We start from the raw sequence: 17,362 nt of genomic DNA, 5'->3' as shown, positions 1-17,362 counted from the left end.
GCTTCGCTTATTAGCTGTTGCCACCCATAGAGTACTTTCTTCGACATTTCATTCTTGCTTTATTTTTTACATCATGATTATTGTAGGGACAAATACTAAGTTCAAATAACATAGGTGATCTATCTCATCAATAATATGTTCCCTTTAAACGCTAGAGCCCAACAGATATTTAGTCGCACTCTTTAATCGGCTTCCGTTTGCTTTGCTTCGTTCAATCAAAAAGTCGAAAATACTTAATACGCATAACAACCCATCTCTCTAAGGACAAAATGGTTTGATGCTATTGAATGCTATAACTGGTGCAGGTCGGCTGACAAAGCTGGTCTTCGATTGGATGGACAGTGGTTGCCTAGCGACACCGTCTGGCATGACGTGCTTAAGACAGACTACGCAGCCGCACAACTGGAGATTTCGGCATGTGCACACAGCTAAACATATTTCTCCAATCTCGACATTGGACTGTAATCTTTATGTATAGTAGATAGATAAAGTACTTGATTGTAGTGAAAAACATGCGTATGGTATGTCCTCACCATTCGACAGTTGGTCAGATGAAAAAGGATCAATTGTTTTTCTCAATGATGACCCACCCCGCTCTAAATCATGGTTTTGTACACCCGGAGTCGTACGGCTATCGCCGCCTTGTGCAGCACCACCGCCCCCGTCCCCGCCGACCGCGTGGACAACGACTGTGACGGACGTATGGACGAGGAGCTGCTGAACGGCATTGATGATGACGGCAACGGGCTGATCGAAGAAGACCTGGCTACTAGTGAGTGGCTCACTAGCTAGCTGGCTTCGATCATCACGGTTAGAATCAATCCGCTCCTTCGGGATTGAAATGACCTCTTTCGGCATGCACTCCAACTGCAGTGACCTGAACGGTTGACATGTGTTACCTACGTATCGAATTTTGTAACGTAAAATAAAAGCATAAACCACTTACAATCGATGATAAACATGTTAACAAGGGATAGTTCAAAGGGCTGACACCGACATTTGAAACCATACACGCTTGATACATTTGAACCTCATATTTCTCACACACGTCAAACTAGATCATACTCATTCATGTCTCAGGGCTCTCTAATCACTAAGCAATAGAATGGTGGTGCAGAACACTGCATGTTACAGTCTCAGCGCCACTTTTCTGTTTTCAAATTTAGGTAATCTTGCTCAAATACACCAACCTTTTCTTGTTTGGGGGCAAGTTTCACGTATAAGTCATACGTATATTACAGCACCGCCATAATCGGACTTTATTGGGACAGCCCTGAGTACCAAGCAACAGCAGCAGACCATCATGTAATGGAAAACAACAACACTTACTCAGTCACACATGAGTTTAATATGTACCGTGGGATTGCGATTGGTAAACCCACAAGAAAACAGTGTAAGATAATCCACCGGTGACGTCAATGCAGTAATCCATAAATCCCATGACTGACTGACAAAGTAACTACGGTGTTGGAAAGTTTCAAATTTGATGAAATATTTGATAGAGATCTTTATTGTACATATGTGTATCAAAACTACTGTGAGTACCATAGTCGACATTTAACATGTGAATATGGCTTCTTCTCGCCCCTTTGTTATTATAGAAATGCAAAATCAGACTATCTGCGATCTTAATCTTAACGTATTAGAAATGTGAATTTTCCGTATAAAATGTAAAGTTTAAGATGTAAATGATAGATTTTGAAAATGAGTTTCTGTTTGAATACGGCGTTCTCCCTGTATTATCATACAAAACATACACATTCGTTGTGGAAGTTTGCTTAAGGGAATGATGCATTCAAACGATTTATCAAACAAATCACCAGGCAACCGTGCAAGAACTAACAATATTTCCGTTTTTCTTTGTTCTATATATTTACTGTGCTGTCAGTCATCACTTGTACATTCACACAACCGTGAATACTGAGCTAACATTGCTACCGTTTCCTTGTTTTAACCTTCCTTTGTAATATAATTAAGTACGTGCTTTGTATCAACACAGGGAGTCTGAGGCCTTCAGTAAGTATTGACAACTTGTCAGCTGAACAGGCTGTACGTAATTTATATTCTGTACAAATAGCGCTGTTTGTGTTAAACCAGGTTTGAGTGCAGTGCCCTCTAATGGACTCGATAGCATTCAAGTACAAACTCAACAAGACAAGACGTAAGATGTAGAGCACTAACTGATAAATTTCTGAGCGGCTACAAGACACTTTTCGCATGGTTGGCTTGTGACTTGAGGGTTATATAACTCAAGGATTCCTTTTTCATACATTACAAAAAAAAATACAAAAGCACAAATTACACTTCTTGACATATAGCCTCAACACGTCTACTGCAAATCAAATCTGACATTTGTACAATCACAAATAAATAACAGTGAACTCAACTATAATTCCAAAGAAATGATTGTCGATGTACATAAACTCGACACGAAAACTTACCTATTGATTGTTGAAAGTTGGAATGTTTTTTTCCGTACAGATAACGTTTAAGGTTGTATACAGTTCACTTATCTTTCTCGGCCTCCTCAGGATCTAAATAGGATCCAAACAACCATTGCCGGATGACATGTCCTAGAGTACAACGTTTTTACTCTTGCTTCATGATCTGATCACTCCATGTCCTGTCGACTTGCTTTGTCTTGCCACAGATAACGGCGATGTGCACACCATTCGCTGATAGTTCAAGAAGACCAGGTGCTAAACTTGGAAGTTCAGTCCTGTGCCATTATTGCCATGTTCGTAGCCGCTACATTGACGCTGTGGCCGTAAATACTGTATAATCATAAGAACTGTCAGTATGAAATAGTTAGGTTGGCGTGTCGTTTATCTCCTTCACCATGTCCGTATGGGGCCCGATGTACACGGGCATGTGTCCGGGCTGAATGGCCGGCAGCTTCGGGTAGCTGGACCGAAAGGAGTCGATGGTGTGCGGGACCTCTGCTGCGGAGAACGTCGAGACGTGAATGTCGCTGAGATTGGGGTTGGCTGTCTGCGGTTGGGAGGTGGTCCTCTGTCGCCCCCACGTCGCATGCTTGGCGTTGATGGAGGACGAGCGCGTCCTCATGTCCACTTCCTCGGTGTTGGCCGTGTTGAGGAGGCTCATGCGGCTGCGGCGCTGCCTGAGTTTAATGCAGGCCGAGCAACACCGCAGGTTGTCTCGGAACTTCTCGCTCAGCAGCGCGTAGATGATGGGGTTGACGGCGCAGTTGACGTGAGCGAGGAGCTGGATCATCACGGCGGGGACGTATGCCGTCTTCACCACCTGGATGACGAAGAACGGGCCCCAGCAGATGGCGAAGGACCCGACGATAGAGACCAACATACGGATGACCCGCCTGGTTTTTCGGGACTGCTCCCAAGCAACAGCATTCCGGGGCTGCGACAGGTTGTCGCCGATAGGCTGTCGAACCCAGAGATAGTGGGCGACGCGGCCGTACAGACATGTCATGACAAGTAGCGGCATCGTGTACAGTACGATCAGAAAGCACATCGAATAGACGAAATGATCGTTCGGGTTGGGCCAAGCTTCGGTACAGACCTTCCACTCTATCTCGTAGTATATGAGCTTGAAGAGTTCTATATTGTGAGGATTTGGAATGGGACTCCGTTCGCTTCGCGTGACGATGTCGATGTAGACGAGGAGAGGAAGGCCGAAGGTGACGGCGACCACCCAGACGGAGAGGAGGGTGAGGGACACCCGCAGGATGGAGAAGCGCACGCCGGAGTTGAGCGGGTGCAAGATGGCGATGTACCTGTCCACGGCGATGCACGTCAGCGTCATCAGACTCGCCGTCACGGACACCACCTGCACGAACTGTGGCACCCGACACATGAAGTCCCCGAAGTTCCAGGCGTGGTCGTCCAGTGCGTGCAGCACGCTCCACGGCATGCTGACCACCGTGATGAGCAGATCGCTGACCGCGAGGGACACCAGGAACACGTTCGTTATGGACCGCATTTTGCGGTTGCTCGCTACAGCGTAGATGACCATGCTGTTTCCTATCAAGGACATGACAAAAATGATGGCGTAGAGAGTACAGACAGTCACCGTGAAGGAAGGAGGAAGGTTCTCAATCTTCGGTCGCCAAGTCAGGTTGAATCGTGACAGAAGATCCTTTTCCACCTGCTCCACGCTTTGGTTAAATCGATCTGCCACAGAAGCGATAAATCTCTCGTCAAAATGGTACTTTCCAGTCGTTGCCATGTCTTGTTGTCGTCCTCTATTCAACTATGCAGTAATCTTAGGCCACAGTGCTGATTCTGTTTTGTCTGTAGGTTAAGAGTTAGTAGAACACTCGTGCCGTCGAGAGAGTTCAAAGGTTCTCAGTGGAACAGCTTAAACTACTCTTGTACCGACGTGAAACTCTTGTACCGACGAAAGGCGAATTTCCTGCAGTTCCATAGTCTGAAAGAATCAGAAATAAAGGTAGTGTCTCCTTTGACTCACCGGTAGGTTTGAACAGTCGTACTGTAGCACCCTGTGTGCCATTTCATGTCATGATCACTTTGCTACCGCTTCCCTAAAGTCCGGTACACCAGATCTGTCATTCCCACCATGTTATTCATCAATGAAGGTCGACAAAATGCCCCCGTCCGACAGGTCTTCACCCCATTTGTAGGGCCACGGGCCACCTCTTCGTGACTTGTCGCCGCGCACGTAGGCACTTGGTCTCCCTCCTGTTACATGTTGTACGGCAATGGTTCTAAAACGTCCCCACCTAGTAACGCAATCAGAACTACACTGTAGTCCTCATGTCGCGTTAGAAGCTATTTATCGATCAAACGGTGAACAGCTTGACAGATATTTGTTAACATTTGATTAAACAGTGCCGGTGCTCTGCCGTGTCTGGCAATCTCCGGACAGAATCGATTTGGTTGTTCAGGATATCATGTGGTCAAAACACGGCATTTTTAGGTGACGTATTGTTTGCCTGTGACGTCAACGGAATGGATGTGGAGTGAGCGCAGTAAATCTGACCCAACGGTGTGACAGATTACTTCACCTGGTGGGGTTTACGTGGTTAGAGGAGAATGATATCACCATTGCAAAAGAGTTGATGATAACAAGTTTCAAAACTAGTTGTGGCGCATTGCTAATCAAACAAAGGGGTACGTTTGCATCAATAATGACATGTGGATATTGATGGATAGTACATGCACATAAGATTTGATTTCTATGATACGATGAATATTGTACGTATATACATAGAGCAGTGGTTTGCTTGTGCTACTGTATCGTCAACTTTAGTAGTGTGCATCCATGTAATATTTGGCTGACAAATACACAAGTATTAAAATCCGTGAGACCTGACACCTTTCTTAAATTTGCTTTGGACTTTCAGAACAAACCAAACTTGTAGTACTCTTACAACATCTAGGACATTGACGCATTTCTAGTTACACACTCAGAACTGTTACACCTGTTACAGTAACGTTGACAGCTTACATGGATGAAAATGATACTCAATCTTTGATTGTGTCTTAAACGCGCCAGTATCTTTTGTAGGGCAGCATCATAGGTCTATCTCACGTGTTCTTTGCACCAAGACCACCGCGCACGCCCACCCCCGACTCCGAAGTCATCCCCCCCCCCCACGGGTTATTCTCCCTCCCCTTCTCCCTCTGACACGCCCCATATGTTGTTGTTGGAGCTGAGTTGACAGGTAGACTATAAACACAGGATATACCGTGTAAAATCAGTCAGCTAAGGTGGCAGCACGTCGCACCCCGGCAACAACAGGTGGTAACAGGCGTCCAACTTTATCTACAGCCAGTGCAAGGCACATATTTGTCAGGACATTCACTTCTGGACGCTGGTACAAAACACACACTGGCGACAGGGGCTGTGCCCTTTGGACAACTTATTAGTAATCATTTGTCTAATCTGGCACTGTTTCCCTCCTTGAGAGACAAACTCTGAGCACGAACCACTATTTCTTGACAGCGATATGCCTTTCGTTCATGTGGAAAAGTCAGACGCATTCAATCGGTAGTAGCATAGAAAGCATAGATATCTGTCATAATATTGTACTACCTGGTAATATTGATTTGACACAAAACTCCGGCTGTGATTTTCCGTTTTCAAAAACTGGCTTATATAGTGGCCAGTGACACAGCGGCCTTACTGACAACTGGTAGAGCAAGCTACAGTCAACAAGTCACAACGTTGACACATTTAATTACATCGGCTCTTTTATTTCGAAGTTCATGATATAGATAGCAATACATAGCTAGCCTTACAATATCAATGCGTAGCTAACTTTTATATCTAAAACACCTATCTATTCCCTTTTATATGTTCTTGTTGTAGAAAGGCAAGAGTTGGGTTTATTGTGCAACACATATTTGTTTGGACAGTCACTTTCTTTCACTTTTCCAAGTGTTACACATGGGGTATACAATCCGAGCAGAAGAATACATATCCGACCAGCGGACAAATGAAACCATGAAATAGTACAACAATTCTCAATTCAGTCACTTGAAATAAATTGAACACAGTGAATGTGACCATAGTTAGAACAAAGAGTATAAGAAACGTTTCCCTATCAAATGCGTTACGCTAGCACTACGCTAGCTTGTTGATAAGTTAACAACTACTACAAAAATATCTCATTCTATATTTATAAGTTATATACACTAGCATGAACATCAAAATGTACAATTACGTAACTTTTCAAGTTATGAGTTACCCTGAGTTCCGTATTCGTTAAGTATCTTGTTGTTACCCTTGCTCTTAAAGTAAGACTAACACGGTTTCATCTTATAATCTAGTCCGTCGTATCCCATGGCAATCAGCTCCTCGAAGGCTAGCCATACGTCGTCCGGGATCTCCTGTGGGATCTGGAACCCTCTGCTGGGATACGACTTGATCCGTTCTAGAACCCCCACCAGATTGTTCACCGTTGTCTTTAGACCACCGACGTCATCACTAGGGTAGTCCTGGAATGCTATTCTTGGTGACGTCACTACAACGTGCGTGTTCTCCTTGTCTCCCGGCCACTGCTTCACAAAGGTCGCGTAGGTTCTTCTCTCCATATAAGGCATCTGAACGAGGATTGGCTTTGACCCTGTGTTGACGTAGAACCTGGTGGGAGAACTTGATGTTCTCTCCGGTGTTGGTTGCCATGGTTTCGCGTAGAATCTTGTTGTCTGGCACGCCCATGTTGACGGCGATGTCGCGGAAGATCTCTGCCTCAGGACGGTCCCACACTCCTGAGAGAAGGACGCAGGAATGGTGCGATTGAAAGATACGTTACAACAAAAATATGTTCATTTCAGTGATATGGACAATCGTACAATGTCTGTTAAAAGCTAAGGGTGTAATTTATAAGCAAATAAATATGGGGCGCACGCATCCCAATTACGCTAAACATCTACCATCATTATAGATCCGTTGAAACCCAGTCAACGTTAAAAAAACGGGTTTGATTAGACTAACCTTTGGTGAAGTGCCCAAGGTTACCGGAGAACAGCAGGTGCTCCGCCCAGCCGTCCAACCACAGCCGAGCCGCGTACTCAGCCACCCGGGTGTCATGGCAACCAAGCACCAGGATGACGTCACTCTGAAATAGACATAATCGCACACGTCAACACGCGTTTTTTCATGTCCTCTGCTAAAAGCATCACTCTATCAAAGCGTTTCAATAGTACAAAAAATCTCAATTCCCTCCTTAACATGGGAATGTCTATTATTCTTAATGAATTCTACCAACACAGATGAACTTTCATGCTAAATGGGAATATCTATTTGTTTATTACTAACATACAATCATATATGATTATGATATATGATATGTAACATATGATATATATGAATTTCTATAAAGGCTTCTTGAACCGGGAGCTTGATCATGACATGAGATACGTTACGATTTTGTCTTTCTATCTGCTTGGAGATTAATTTGTTATTATTACTACATCACATTGATTGACTTTGATACAATTCATATGCAACGCTAAGACAATCTTTTTAAGATTCAGAGACAACATTCTACAAGCAAGCAAAGTCCATGTCAGATAGACCAAGGAAAATTTCATCACAGGTGGAGACTTGCTACTTTAATGATACGTGCGGTTGTTTTTCTCAAGACTTAACATACCTTGACCAGCTCCTGGCCCAGTACCATGTAGTCCCAAAGTTTCTTCGCCAAAATGCAGACACGGTCTTCTTCTGATTCTAGTCCCTGTGTAGAAAAATTATCAAAATCAATCATAGTATAATGTTATGCTTAGTAACTATAATTCAGAAGCTAAAATTGTGTTTTCCATGTAAACGTGTACTTGTATCCTCAGAGGGGGGGGGAATCCTCTAATTCCATTCATAGTGAAGCAAACATATTAACATTTGAATAGACCCGTTACACCACAGGAACACATGTTACACAATGTCATTGTCACAAGACAACGTCTGTGCTCTACCGCACAATAGCGTTGTATTGGAATGTTACATGGTAAACCGTGTTGAAATTTCCTTTGTTTTTCATTTTGTCCAGACAATTCTCAATTCGGTAGAGATTTAGCCTCACTGTAATTCCCAGCGCAATGAAACCCCACACATACAAAAACAGTAGCCCTAGTACGTTGATGAAAGTTAGACATCCAGGTAGTAAGATACTCCAAAAATAATTACTCAAGCAACTGGATAAAATTTTGAAACAGTCAGACGTTTCAGACAGCATCCACTGTCTTTCACTGACAGTGGATGCTGTCTGAAACGTCTGACTGTTTCAAAATTTTATCCAGTTGCTTGAGTAATTATTTTTGGAGTAGCCCCTAGTACCTAAAAGCGTCCCCTCAACTTGAATCACTTTAGCCTTTTATAATGTATGACACAGTGTTATATGATACATTGGCATAATGCTAGCAAATCGAGTCTGAATAGTAGACCACCATGACATGCGACACGACTATTCGTCTTTTAGCGTGCGTAGTCCAACAACACTGATTTTGATGAAAGAAATAGCTCATTGATATTATTGACGACTCGAATTAAGATGTCTGACCATACGTTCATCAGAAACCTACCGTTGGAGAAAGATCGCCATTTCTGTCCGTAGACAACCCACAGCCCATCACATCCAGCAGCATATCCGCCTCCTGCAGTCAGCACCAGAAATAAATGACTTTGAAAGAAATCGCGCGTCACGATCCACCCTGGCCCGGGTCGAATTGCACTTGTTTCACGTACGCAACTAGGCGGTCAGATTGTCCTGGAAACGGCGGGCAAAATGCTCTCAGACGATCGATGAAGAAGCTACGTCATAAAACCACGTCGGTGACGGTGAACTTGTCTTCAAACCGTCTGCTGCCCATAAAACCGTCTGATTTCTGGCGAGGGAACCGGTGTTGGCGAGTTTTATATGCGATAAACCGCACGCGTGACTAACATGTGATCGCCGGATGTGCAAGCGAACCCGTTTATGGTTGGATGACGGCGCAGTCACTGTCTAGCAGACAACTACATGTACGTCATCTGCACGCACATGTTCGTTCGTATTAGCTATTAGCTGTTAACCAAGACCGGTTGACCAGCAGACCCCCGGTCCGCTCCTTGTCTAAAAAAACAAGACATAAATATGTGTACAAATACAATTTTAGTCGTCTTGTTTTCCATGTTGTGTACATGTACATGTTCTACCGGAGACAGGAAATCGCGTAACGTAATAATGACACCAATGGCATTGTGACGCCAGTACTATGGTATTGTTAATGTATGTCGTCATAGAGCAATATTTAATGTCGAGCTGTGTGAGGGAATTCGAATGTCAGTATATATTCTCATAAGTCACAGGGCGAACACGTAGCTTACGCCGGAAACCTTAGGCAATATGCTTGTTCCCCTCCCCTCCCCTCAAAGTGGTTAGATATTCACATTGGAAACATACTCAAGCGCCTTCTACCAGGCACAAGTCACACTGCAGCATCTTCAACTGCTTCATTCATTTACAGGCCACAGGGATGTTACATGAAAAGCCCACAGCTATCCAGCAATCATTAAAGAACTCAAATAAAGGAAATATTTATTTTTGCTTTATCTTTTTATTGCTTGAGTTTAAAAAAAATACTACACTCTTCCGTAGTATACAATATGTTTTGCCAGGTTAGTACCATCTATGTTAGTTCACACACTCGATGGATAGTGGCCGGAGGGTAGAATCTAACCAGGGTGGTACCCAGGCTGAATTTTGATACAATGTAATAGTCAATATATATTTACAATTGGACTTGCGTATACCAACCTCCTTGCGTATACAGCAGACACACATAAGTAAAAAGTAGCAATGTTTAAAAAATGTGTCAAAGATATTTACAGTCGCACAACACACGAAAAATGATCTTGACAATTGTAGAAAAAGTCTTAAAATTGTCCCAACGAAGTATTGCAAAAGCAAACCCCAAATCTTTAAAACGAACAAATTTAAAGTTGCAGGGAAGTGGTGGTTGTAACGAAGCCTCAACACGGTGCTGAAGATCACCCCAAACATTGTAACACACGGCCATCTTGCTTTTCTCTGTCTTTCCGTTTGCCTTCTTTAGTCAGCACAACACTGTGAAACAGCATGGATGACATGAGTAACAACAAATAACGAACCTCGTACTTAAACTGCATATGACATCTTTTTGCGGATAGAAAAGAAAATTGCAAAGTTTGTTTCTATAACTTAAAATTTAGAGCTCTTTGATTTATTAAATTACTATCAATATTGCCAACGTGTACAACATCAAAGTCGGTGTAAATTCTTGACACAACGATTTCATAAAGTGACACACAGGAAGGTGGTTTTATGTGAAACATAATGAGAATGTTCGCGTCGTGCATGTGAAGTCGCCCGTACCAGATAGCACCAGACGAAGATCCAGAGAGGGAAGAAGAGCGATATCACGCAGTGCAGACAGTGGTTCACTTCCTCCCTGCCGACATAAGAAGTAGACGGGATTTTGTCACATTTACATTTACAAGACTCTAGATCGATTTTCGAAGATCGAGATTGGGTAAACTTGGTTGGTCCGAAACCACATGAAATAATGTTGGCAGTTGACACTCCTAGCCCCCCGATCGAAACCTCATTGGAGAATACGCTGATGCAGCACATTTCGTTAATCAGGTTAGCAAAATGGCAAAACTGGTCTCATATTTACCTGACTCTGACCGGCTGTGTCCTGACTGGAGGCGAATATGACTAAAACATCAAAATATATAGGTTAATCTTGTTGCAAAGGAACCATGCGGAAATCATACTCTCCTTGACTGTTGTATTGTTGAAGCACAATTATCGTTTGGTATTCATCCTTGGTGCATATTGGCCAACTCTTACATTAATTGTTGGTATAGTATCCATCCTTGGTGCTGATTGACCATCTCTTATTCAGATTTCTGTTTTGTTACCTCTCCTTGGTGCTGATTGGCTATTTCTCAACTAAATCTTGATAGGTATCTCTCCTTGGTGCTGATTGACAGTCTCTTACGTTAACTATTTCTATGGTATGCCTTCCTAGTGCTGACTGGTCACAGCTCACTGAGAGTGGTCACCCTATTTTTTCTACCCATACATGTACATAATATTATGATTGAATCCAATAGGTTTGGTAAAATACAAATTCTCTATGTATTTTGTTAGAATTTACTATTAACAGAAGCGGGTATTTTATTACCCTCGGTGGAGGAGCAGTAATTGCCAGTTGGGCTGGCGGCGGGGACGGGCTCTCTTCCTCGGCCGACGCGGCGACTATCATCGCCAACAGGAGCGTCTTCAGTCCGATCTGTAGAGCACGAGGAAAAGTACTAAAAGCTCTGTACATGGCGGAGATTTCGCAGATTGAGCAAGCCCGCGTTTCTTCAAGTGTATTTAGTGTTGTAAACTTGTACTAGTATATGAATTTCTGTTGGCCTACTTTCAACATTGGTCAAGCTGTACGTGCTAACGTATAGTCACGCCTTCTACACTTTATGATAATACATGTAAACACATGTACTACTACTACATCGAGACCTCGTTATCCGTATGATGTGCCCCGACAATGTTGATGTAGACTTAAAATAAAGGAACAAAGAGTTTGGAAAAAAACGGAGATACGTAAACATTCAACCTACGTGTTCAAAAATTCGAATTTTCCTTGAACTATAGTAGAGTGGAACACTTTAAAGAGCGCTTGCAGATAGATGTGCAAAGGTTGGATGTGACAGCTAGGTCGTTCAGTGTAATATAGCCAGCTGCTACCGCGCCACGTGCCTGCAAAGCTGGTGTGTTACGCCGAAGGGCGGTTATACCTGCTACAGAGATACAGATACAGCTGCCCAAAGTATTTGTAGTGAGTGTGTACTAACCAGTTCCTCTTCGCTGACCTGTTCTCCCATCCTAGCCATAAACTCCCGCAGCAAGATCAGGTTCCGGAGCTTCTCCATATCTGTAGAATCGTCAAATGATTTAAACTTTTTTTCTCTTTCTTGCTACTCCTATCCAAATTTTCTCCTGTTAACACAATTAAGCTGTTAATTGATCAAAATAGAATGATATTTACCGTGGGCGAACTGCAGGGCAAATCGGATAAGGAGAACCTGTAAAAAGGAGATTCTTGTTTATAGCAGAGACGGATGGAATAATGTATCAGAGCACAGGAGCTGATGATCAAGGTTTATTTGCTCTTTTATCAACAAACACCATTGCATCCGCACCAAAAACGTACGTTTTGAAGATGATAAAAATCAGAACGGAAAACGTGTAATAGCCTGGGTTGTTTATGTGTTACCTGTTTGCGAAAGAAGCTGGACAGTTCGCTGACGTCACCAATGGCGAACATCCCGTTCGTGATCTTGGCGATTACGGCTAACAAACCCTACAGGACCATCCGATTAAAGTGTCGTATGTATGTATATTAATGCAAATCATAATGTATGTATATCAAAGCAAATCTTAATTTCTGCATGGAATATGTAGACAAAGACATGACACTTACATACACATTTGCACATCTACGCGAAGGATGATTTTATGTCACGATACAAGATACAAAATGTGAACAAACAAAAAACGCACAACCATTTCATAATTCGTAATGGTTCACGTCTGATCACTCCCTACTGTGCAAAAGTCCAGTTGTCCCATTAAGGACCATTAAATTCTACAGGATATGATAGTTTAGCATAGACATCATGAATAGCTTACTGACCACGTCAACCTCCGAGCCGCACCCCACACAGGCGATGGGGATGGGGTAGGGCAGACCAACTTGACTGTAACCCTTCGGACTGAAACTCGCAGCCGCCACTATCACCTTCTCTGCGTTCTAAATGAAACATTAAACTTCTTCATCAGTATGAAATGTCACCTGTTGTGTCCGTTAACAAAGTAATGCCCCCCCTTCCAGTGGACGGCGATTGCGCTGCCACCTCACTGCGACATAAATTGAATTTGTATAACTTCATGATAGGAATATCTTACAACATGAAAACCAAGACGCATGCAAAGATAACAAGACACACAATCGTAAAATGATTCGCTTTTTTTTAGTCATGACATTTGTTGAGCATTCTAGCTATGAATTTTTTTTTCTAACGATCTCGCTCAATACAAGGCCGTAAGAGGCCACTTCTCGGCTTTGAACTAATTGAACTAATGTGGCATAGTTGAGAGACAGCGGTGTGTGTTTCTTTTGAAGGTTTGTAAGTTGTATTCGGGGGGAAAGCAGTGGGCTGGGAGGGAATTCCAGAGTTTTGCAGTTCGTGGAAAAAAGCTGTTACTGTAGAATGACTTAGATGCTGGTAGTTGTACAATAGTAGTGGTGTGAATCAGAGGAGAACCTGGTAGTACGCTGAAAAATTCTCTGTGGTGGGACGAGTAGTGAAAGTTCACGAGAACACTGGCCGTGACTCGGTCGTAGCGCGGTCGCAGCGAGGCCGCCGCCCTAGTGGAATGGTGGTATAATCAGCTTTATTCCATCGTAACAAAAAGTTTCCTCAAAGGCTGGTTACTGTAATCGCACATGCAGCCGTTATCAGTCAGCGACGTCACGCGTCTGTGAGGTCACGTATCTTCAGTGATTGGTCATTTGAACTTCATGAAGGTTTGAATGGACAGCTGGTAACTCGAAGAGACTTGTGCGTTTTGTTGGAGCGAGGTCTGTTAACTATACAAATTGAACTCACTCATGAAGATCGTGGCTTGAAAGCTCCAAAGAAGACAATGTCAACACTAGTCTATAATACAAAATAATTGATATTAGCAAGGAGGTTTAATGAGATTAAACCTCCTTGGTATTAATGAAACACATTTTTATATCCAAGCTGTCTATTTAACAGTGACAAAAGAACCGAATTATTTAAACAAGTTACCACGAAATACCCCTACTTTTACACATTCACGGATGAACAAAAAGCTACCTTTCTCTTGAAAGCACAAAACCCACAAATACTAGAAAAAGTGGGACTTTTCGTCTTCCACTGCCTCCAAAAAAGAAGTCAAACCCATGGCCAGCTAGTCTAGATATAGCCAACAATTGTATTCAGTACCAGTAGCCTATTGTTACAACAAAGTCAGACACAGTTTACTGACGCATGTATGTTTTTCCCTATGTCTTTACCATGTATTTGCAATTAGCCCACGGGCATGAACTTGCAAGCAATAAACTTCTTATTAATGAACAGCTCACCGTTGGTTTCCCGTCCGTCATGAGGATGACCCGTGGGGTCATCTTGATTCTTCCTCCGGCCAGGGAGATGACCCCTCCTATCAATGACCGCAATAAGAAGGTCAAGGTTGCGTTCAACTTCAAAATATGATATACATAAACAGATTTGGAGTGTGGCACTCGCGATTCAGGCTCACTTGGCAAAGTTTGTATCTAAATGAAACAACATTGACATAGTAAATTGACATTCTAGGCGTACTGCAGAAGATAAAAGAAACAAAATTCCAAGTAAACTCACCATTTTGCAATATTTCCTTCAAAGCCTCCATCAGACCCTCGAACATGGGGGTTCCGCCGTTTGCCTGCAGACCGTCTGTGGAGAAAAGGCGACGTCTTTAAAAACAAAAATTAGCGTTGCTATATATAGTCGTCCTCCTATCCACAGTAATGGGAAGACTGATTTTCTGATCTTTGATAGCCTTTATTGCTTTCAGCGAAACGGACTTTTTCGAATTTCTGTCACTTTACTCAAATGTCAGGATAGTAAAAAAAACCTAGGGTGGTCACTCTCGTGCACATTCATCACACCTGTTATGATAAAAGATATATCACAATGTGATATTGTAATGTGTTGTGTGCCTATTTCTAAAGCTTAAGCGAAAGGCTGAATCTAAAAAGAAACAAACAGACTGACAGACAGAGAAACGAACACTTGAAACGTACCGACGGCACCTTGCACTCGCCAATACTGGTTGGTCAAAGACTGGACGATCCTGACTCTGCTCCCAAACTCCACCACTGCGACGTTCTCGCGAAGGCCGGTCTCACTTGCGGTCTCCTGTACTCCTTGCAGGAACTGGCGCACCGCCCTCCGCAAGGAGTCCATCCCCGCACCGTACATGGACCCGGACGTGTCCAGACACAACACGGTGTCTAGCGGCATCTACAAACCAAAAACATGACACTTAAAACATTATGTTTAAAGCACTGCAAATGATTATTTGCACCAGAAAACACGGACAAGTTCACATTTTAGAGTAATTTATATCAGGAAAAAATTGTTAGTAGGTAACATAATTTGCAGCCTTGGACTACTTTGTGCACTGCAAAGTGTTGTTTTTCCCGTGAATATAAGTTAAATATCAATGCATTGATAGCATGCTTGTCGTTAGATAGATCACTTCACAATGTTTTTGACATTCATGGTCTACAAGCGACGAAAGAGACAAATGAGACAGTTTTATGGTCAACCTCTAATGTTATGTCATTCATCAATCACTTTAAACCTTTTGTTTGAATTGACACGACTGTTGGGATTGACGTCACTTTGTTTTTCGTTCTTTTTGTTTACTGTCAAAGGGCAAAAACATGCTCCCTCCTATACGCTATATCTGCTGGCAGGAGCCATGCAGGATATTTGACTACAATGCTGTAACGGAAAGCTAGTAGGGTGCAGAATCTCAGTCATACACAATAATTCCTACATGTAGCTGATTAATTCCGACAGGTGCATTGGCAAACACACAGTCAGAAGCAACCATTTTAAGAAGCTAGCACCGACTCCTCCCCACACAGGGTCAAAGTTTAAACTTCTACGCGTCAACAAATAGTCGTACTTCCAAGTCACGTACACGCCTTACTGGTTTAAATGTCCCGCACGAAAACTAACAAATGAAATATTCCCATTCTAAATCATTTTCGACACATGTTAATCATTAATGTTAATAAAAATGTTATTTTGCAGCAGATACGTTAGAATATTTTTCATGACTTAGATTGTGGTGTCAGCTATTTTTTTAAACCACACAGATTCCTAACCTAGGCAGATCCGTACATCTGCTTGGAGATCAACAGATTCTCACGTTAATAAGAGGTGTAATTGGTTGCAATGACAAGTGAGAAAACGTACGTGACCTTGTGTTTCTTTCCAAAATGATGTCTTAAGGTAACGTTAGCCGCCCAGAGCTGAATACCTGCTAAACGTCTCAAGACCTTGTAACTTGATATCGATTACGGGCATGTGTTCGTAGACATGTAGCATACCACCACTAAACCATACGTAACGTTACATACGACACATAGAAAGAGTTGTAGTGTACAGAGGCGTTAATCAATGTACCTATTGTGACGGACGGTCAAGTTTCAAAGGGCAAGTTTCCAACATTTAAAAAACAACGTTCCAAAGACGCAGTTCCCTCTTTGTTAAACTACGAAACCGGGAAGTCAAGATAGATATCCATTTCTTAAGAATGCCACAAGCCGATTGAACTGTGTGGCTGCAAGTGCTAGTTAACGAAGTGCTTGTTGCTTTCTGCTGCTGCATTTTCAAACGACATGGTCGAACGACAGTTCTTCTTTGCCTACGGACCAACGGTTTTACTCACTACGTAGTACTCATTACTGAAAAATTGAAATGGCGGCAGGAAACTACAAAACGAGGATACTAGTACCTCGATGCGTTTTCCAACGGTGAACTTGAAAACGAAACACTCTCTGACCTGCCTTCTAGTTAGCTACCTGTTGTTTACCTGTTGTAACGTGAAACTACTACTCTAAACGGGAGCGGGCATGCGCAAACGCACACGTGATTTCCTGGAACTGTCGCACACACCTGTCCATTCGGACAGGTAAGTGTGGTCTTTACATTGTATGAAGCTCGGAAATCGAAGGAGTCGGGTCGGATTGAAGGCAGATAGCATTGACATTCTTTAAAGTAAAGTCATCATAAAGAGAGC

General features: G+C 42.8%; 2 protein-coding genes and 1 pseudogene across 2 annotated transcripts; all 3 read right to left on the bottom strand.

Moving 5' to 3' along the window:
- Positions 1 to 2,041: 2,041 nt before the first annotated feature.
- LOC136448925 (QRFP-like peptide receptor) lies at positions 2,042 to 5,485 on the bottom strand. Its single transcript, XM_066448637.1, has one exon. It carries the CDS (start codon positions 4,204 to 4,206, stop codon positions 2,809 to 2,811), a length of 1,398 nt encoding a protein of 465 aa, XP_066304734.1. The 5' UTR covers positions 4,207 to 5,485; the 3' UTR covers positions 2,042 to 2,808.
- A 1,153-nt stretch (positions 5,486 to 6,638) lies between these two features.
- LOC136448707 (uncharacterized protein SCO4629-like) lies at positions 6,639 to 9,317 on the bottom strand (annotated as a pseudogene).
- A 932-nt stretch (positions 9,318 to 10,249) lies between these two features.
- On the bottom strand, positions 10,250 to 17,234 carry LOC136449104 (uncharacterized protein sll0103-like). Its single transcript, XM_066448918.1, has 12 exons — positions 17,078 to 17,234; positions 15,351 to 15,570; positions 14,926 to 15,000; positions 14,649 to 14,725; positions 13,170 to 13,286; positions 12,750 to 12,836; positions 12,522 to 12,558; positions 12,328 to 12,407; positions 11,655 to 11,762; positions 11,142 to 11,182; positions 10,838 to 10,913; positions 10,250 to 10,549 (listed from the first exon to the last, which is right to left on the bottom strand). The coding sequence occupies exons 2-12, from the start codon at positions 15,568 to 15,570 to the stop codon at positions 10,535 to 10,537; spliced, it is 933 nt and encodes a 310-aa protein (XP_066305015.1). The 5' UTR covers positions 17,078 to 17,234; the 3' UTR covers positions 10,250 to 10,534.
- Between the last annotated feature and the right edge of the window lie 128 nt (positions 17,235 to 17,362).

This window comes from Branchiostoma lanceolatum, chromosome 14 (assembly GCF_035083965.1).
Source record: "Branchiostoma lanceolatum isolate klBraLanc5 chromosome 14, klBraLanc5.hap2, whole genome shotgun sequence".
NCBI lineage: Eukaryota > Metazoa > Chordata > Leptocardii > Amphioxiformes > Branchiostomatidae > Branchiostoma > Branchiostoma lanceolatum.
The sequence above is the reverse complement of the archived record's forward strand: the minus strand, read 5'-3'. Positions and strand labels throughout refer to the sequence as shown.